The following is a 6,000-nucleotide window of genomic DNA, read 5'->3' as shown; positions in this document are numbered from 1 at the left end:
GGAAGCTTTGGGACTTTAGTCTCATCTTAGACCTGAGCAGGAACTCAGCAAAGTGACTGTTAGATGTTTTATGAAACTGAAATGGCCTGATGCTCTTAAAGGAGAAGAAAAGGATAATAAAGAGTTAATCTCAAGCTGCAGGCATACCTTCAGTTGTCTCAATAGTGCCCTTAAGTCTCCCCATATTTCTCCCTTTCAGATGATCAGAAGCCTCATAGGAAAAATAAAACACTGAGCTCTGTAAAGAAAGTTCCCATAATGCCTCACTCCTGCACCAAGATCCCCTGTACATGAGCAGTTAGTAAGACTATGAGGAAGCTTCCTGCTGATTGGCTCAGATCCACATTCCTAAGGGGGGAGGGAGTTCTTAACATTCTTGAGGAAGGGGGGAGCAGGAGAGGGGGGAGAGGAGAGAGCTGCCTGTCTCTGCCAGAGGAAAACAAAGAGTCAACAACACCTGTTTCTTTTGATAGAGAAGTCAGTGCAGCGTTTCTCGGAGTGCTTATGGCTGTATTTACACAGACCTTTCTGATAAAGCTTACTTAGTTTTTACCTTTCCTTCTCCTTTAAAGGGAAACTGTCACCCTAAGAAATAATTCCAAATTGTCTTCTATTGTGTTTGTCAAGCAAAATAAACTTCACTTACATTGTATAAATTATTTTGATCTTATTTTCTTCAGCCTTGGAATTTACAATTGCAGCAAGCAGGCAGGCACCATTTTGTGGACACTGTTATTAAGGCAAGGTTTGTATCATGCCAAAATCTTGTTTCTGTGCCAGTATGGGGGACCTGAGGCCCATGTCCATGCACTGGCTACATAATTAGATGGTAAGGAGGGAGGGGAAATGTGAGAAGCAGAAAGTAACTGCCTAAGCCCTAAGGCATAGAGGCGAGGCAGGCAATATATGATTGACAGCTGGGATATTTAAATGCTTTTTTAATGGGTTTGGATGTGTTAATATAAAAATGAGCTTGGATTTCATGTTTAATTTGAAAAGGCTTTTATTATACAGCTTTTTATGTGTGGGTAACAGGTCCCCTTTAAAAGTACCTACCATGGAATCCCAAGCTAAGGGCCCATTAGCTGCTGTTTAACTATAAAGCTGGCATCTATGGAGAGCTTGTGCAATTTAGTGCCAGGGGTGATCTGAAAACTATTTAATTCATCGTAAACTCAAAGCAATGTACAGAAATGTATCATTAGGGAACAGAAGTCACATCACAACCATATTAGGGAGCCCGTACAGAACATAACTGAATACAGATGGATCCCAAGCAGGAGGCTTTGAAACAGGTTCTCTCATGAGAATCTCTTCTTCTCCATCGTCAGGCTTTATGTTGTCTCCTTCATCTAGAAAGTGCCAAACATAAAATGAATAAAAATTAGAACTACATGATGTATGGTTTTAAGGACAAGGAAAGGCTCCCACAGTAAATTCAATCAATACATGTTTTCCTTGTGTGAGTGATACTTTTGGGAAAAAAGTGGACTGGCCCAAGCACAAAAGTAGCCAAGCACCATATTACTTAGGTTATAATGTGACTGAAATCCAACACAGCATAGCTTGGGGTCCTGATGGAATAAGTTGGCCGCATTGCTACCAAACACCCTTCAGCTGATTGCTCAGCTCTGCATTTGAAGACCCACAGGGGAGTATTTATCAACACTGGAGACAAACATCACCAGTGGTGTTGCCCATAGCAACCAATCAGATGGTTATTTGATTTTCTAACTTGTAGGTGACTGTTCATATCTAATTACTGTTTGGTTGCTATGGGCAAAAGTTAATAAATATGCCCCACAATGTACTCTAATAAGCAGATGAGCTAATTTACTCTTGCATGTTCTTATATTGCATCTTTAATTCCCATATTAACATCTTTGTGTTGATTTTTCTCTTTTACATTTATCACATAAAGGACTTCAGTTGCTCCTTGCACTTGCTGAACATATTTTGTTTGGAAACCTTATTCTGTTTTTTTCCCAAAACCTCTAGGCTTCATTACAAAAGCAGGGCTATCTCATCCAAAAGCTTTGATTTCCTAAGTCTGACCTATTCTGCATTCTTCTATACAGCCAACCCAGCTATCTCTAAGCAGCAGTTCCCCTTAAGACCTAATATTGGTCTGTTTTATTATAAAAAACTTCCTATAAGGTAACGTAAAAAATAAGGTTTCTTTTTAAACTTACAAATAAATAAGGTTGAGGAGACTGCCTCATACAGACAACAGCAAACAAAAGGAATTCTGGAAATTAATTCCAAACTCTTAAAAAAATCCCATTTACATGGGTTTATCCTATGGACTAATGCTTACCCACTGGGTTTAAAGCAGAAGCCAGGATAATAGCTGATCAGATTCCCAACTACAGACCGGTTTCGCCTTTCTTGAGGCTCATCAGTGTAGTGCAGGGTTTTCTGATCAGCTTAGGTAGAGTCAAGATAGGGTCCTTCATGTCCTTCAAGGATCAAAGAGAACAAGATTGTTTACAAAAACATGTTCTGAAAATGATCTGCTCCTAAATGTTCAATGGCTGAAGTCAATAACAAGATCCCTTTAATGCACTTCATTGCTCTTGAACAGGTTTCAATGTGTCAAGCTGGCTTTACAAGCATTAGCCCTAAATGCCGTTTTTCTGGTATTACTTGTTACACTATAATCTATTCCCAAACTGGTGGCAATGACCCCTCTAGGGGTGTGGTGTCCATATCCACTCAATACGATACAGATGGAGGCCGGTGTCCATATAGTTCATAAACTCAACCTTTTCACAGTATTTTCACATTTGCGTACTTTGAAACAAGAGGAATAACGATATCTACTACTTTATTGCTGTATTATACCATGCTCCTTAGCACCATGTCACATATGATATTTATGAATGCTTAGTCATCTAGTTAATGTGTTAAATATTTAATAATTTCAAACAAACTTCACATCAAAAGAGTCTTTTACTTAAGAGTATTTTACTGAACATGGGTGCAAGAGCAAGAGTACTTAGGGGTGCAAAAGCTCATGTACAAACCACGTGCATCCTGGCTCTAGAGTCCTGCGCAGAACCAATTCTTTGAGACCCAAAGCCAACCCGGACCTATGGCCCGCAACCCATATTTTTACTTTACTCGATCAGCAACTGCTTTATTTGCAACCTGATCTGCAACCTGCTGACCACCTTTAACAGGAAATGCTGTTGCTGCAAACTGGAAGTGATATCAACAGAAGTGGGCAGGGGTAGAAAAAAAAATTAAACTTTAACTTTATATAATATAAGAAATATGGATAAGACACGTGACCATAACCCGCATCTGAAAATCGTAAAAGCAACCTGCAGGGTACACGGGGCACCCGCTTTTCCTGTGGGTAAACAGTGGGTACCTGACCCGCTGCAGGACTATGCTTTACATTTGGAAGAACAGAGACCTACAGTGATTCTTCCAAGTGCATGGCATATTGGGCCCATTTCTTGCTCTTTGCACTTAGCAAATGTCCCCCACCATATTTAAGGACCAAAGGAAAGGTTAAGTAATTGTACTGAACATACCATCAAACTGTAAAGAATAATATACATACTACGGCCAAATCAAACAATATAATGGCCATAAGTCCAACAGACTACACATTTCCAGTTTTTATATATAATAAATAACAACCCTTTTGCCAATAAGAGCTGTATGTGTATGGGAGCTGTTTATAGGGAAGCAGAATAAATTGACATGTGTAGATTATAATTGTATCCTATTCTATATTCTAGGTTATAACCTACTGTTTATCTATAACTATCTCAAATAGGTGAAAAAGATCAGGCAAAGCAAAACAAAAAAAAAGTCTCAATTTTCTGTAATTTAAGCTCTGTACCAATTTAGGGGAAACCATTGCTAAAAGCACTTGTGTGAAACCCAGAGCAACAGCAAGCAGGTTCCAAATCTATAGCCGCGGGCAACCCGACACAGCTCTGAGTTATGTATCTTTAACAGATACAGCGCTTACATTTATATTCTACACCAAATCCCCTTAAAACAAGGACAGAATAAAGTGAGAAGGCAGGTTTAATATAACAGAGCTCTTTATAAAAATCAATCTGGTTAATTATTTTAATTATTAAATGGATGTTTATATTCTATTGATTAAATCTGTGTTTTCTTTCTGTAAAATAATAAGGTTTTTGTTGTACCATGAAACAATACAGACACATGCTAGAGGATCAATAAACAATGTGCATTTTACAAAAGCACTTCCTTTGTCATTTTACATTTATAGCAGCTATTGTATATTCCACATTGGCAAGTCCCTCAGACACATTTGTATGTGGAAGATTTGGGTATCTTCATATAGATCCATAATCCATTGGCCCTCACCTTCAGAATGCTGGGTAACAGGAAATGTACCAACCCCAATAATAATAATAATAATACCAATCCCTGACTAAACTCCATATCCCACTGACTAGGGACACAAGATACAGAAATTCAATATAGATTAAAAGAAGTATTTATTATATTTCTATTCCAGTTGCTACTAGGGTTGCTACCTTTAGGCTCTCTTCTTTCTGGCCAGGGCGGGTCCACGGGGAGGGGGGGGTTAGAGTTGTGACATAAATAGGGGCAGAGCATGACATTGTTGGGCCACATTCAAGGGGAAATAGTGAGTGGGCTAGAAAGGGAACTGGGAGTGTAGTTAGGAAGTGGGCAGGGGGCGGATCAGTGGTCAGCCGGGGGCGGAGAACAAGTAGTTACATATTTGCCGGTAAATTTGTAATACCGACTGGTATTTTACCAACTAGGCTGGTGAAATACTGGCCAGGTGGCAACCCTAGTTGCTGCCCAATACAGGAACTCTGCATGGCGTACTGTCTGAACAGATTTATCCAGAACGGACAAACATTTTTGACCTTTTTCACTTTTTCTTTGGGGGTATTTACTATTACTGGTAACTATTCCTATGTACGAACATTGCCATTGATGCTTTTGACTTTTTGACTTAACATGCAACAATTCTGAACATAGGTTAAAATGGTTCTCACAACCTCAAAGCTGCACAAGACTTCTAAGTCAATGAAAATTCTTTAGTAAATAGCACAATCATAAAAAAAACGTTGTTGCATGCAAAGTGATGCAACAAAAATATTAATAGTCATTAAAAAAAATGTGCATTTAGGGGAAATATGCCATTTCTACTTTGATCTGACTAGGATATAATGCCTCCTCTAACTACCTGTAGGTTGTGTGGGTGCAGGGTTGGACTGGGGCTGCAACCACATAGGCCCCCACACCCCCACAGAGGCCCCCAGCATTTTTTTCAAGAGCTGCACATACAGTAGCTGCTGTTGTGTTAATTGCATGCTGTGGGTTAGTATATCTTTAGGGTATAATTATTTATTTTGTTGCTTCAGTATTGGATATTATTTTACCCCTTCCATTATTAACCAAATTAAGTGGATGAAAAATATCACTAAGAATACAATCTTACCATTCAAAAGATTACTGTTCCATTGAAGCCTTCGTAGGCTGTGTACTGACTGTCCAGTTGTCTTCCCAGTGGCTAACAAATCTATTTGTTGAAAAAACATCCAGTCACTAAAGAATTATCATCATTATTTATATATCAGTATATAGCGCTAAGAAGTTACTCAGCACTTAACATTAACCACTGCGCCCTGAGACAGCACTGAGTATATAACTACCGATACCTGGGCTCCCCAACCCACCCTGCCACCAACACCCATTGCATGGAATGTTGTTTCATCGGTGGATCAGGTCTTGCTCTGGTTGGGTCTCCCTGGTTCCCATGGGGGATCATAAGGTCTGCTGCCCCTATTGTTAAGCCAGTGGCGTTGATGATTGGCATAGTCGGTGGGGCTAAGTCCAGACAGAATGGGGTACCGTTTAAATTTGTCCTGAGCCTATCAGGATTTAGCTTTGCATGCCACACCCACCATCAATTCCCGACACAACCAGGACAGGAACTCCAAATTTACTTTAGTAACTGGAGCTGTGTGTAGG

The 6,000-nt window shown here is 39.6% G+C and overlaps 1 protein-coding gene across 2 annotated transcripts in view; it reads right to left on the bottom strand.

The window, feature by feature from the left end:
* Positions 1-978: 978 nt before the first annotated feature.
* The window catches only part of cfap46 (cilia and flagella associated protein 46), a 107,675-nt gene continuing 102,653 nt past the window's right edge, over positions 979-6,000 (bottom strand). For both annotated transcript variants that reach the window (XM_031905960.1, XM_031905961.1), the window contains exons 59-60: positions 5,468-5,548; positions 979-1,352 (exon numbers count right to left, since the gene is read on the bottom strand). In XM_031905960.1, the coding sequence (XP_031761820.1) occupies positions 1,216-1,352; positions 5,468-5,548 (218 nt within the window). In that variant the 3' untranslated portion in view covers positions 979-1,215. The remainder of the gene's footprint in view (positions 1,353-5,467; positions 5,549-6,000) is intronic.

Source organism: Xenopus tropicalis, chromosome 7 (genome assembly GCF_000004195.4).
Source record: "Xenopus tropicalis strain Nigerian chromosome 7, UCB_Xtro_10.0, whole genome shotgun sequence".
Taxonomy (NCBI): domain Eukaryota; kingdom Metazoa; phylum Chordata; class Amphibia; order Anura; family Pipidae; genus Xenopus; species Xenopus tropicalis.
This window is presented reverse-complemented; position numbering and strand designations above follow the sequence as displayed.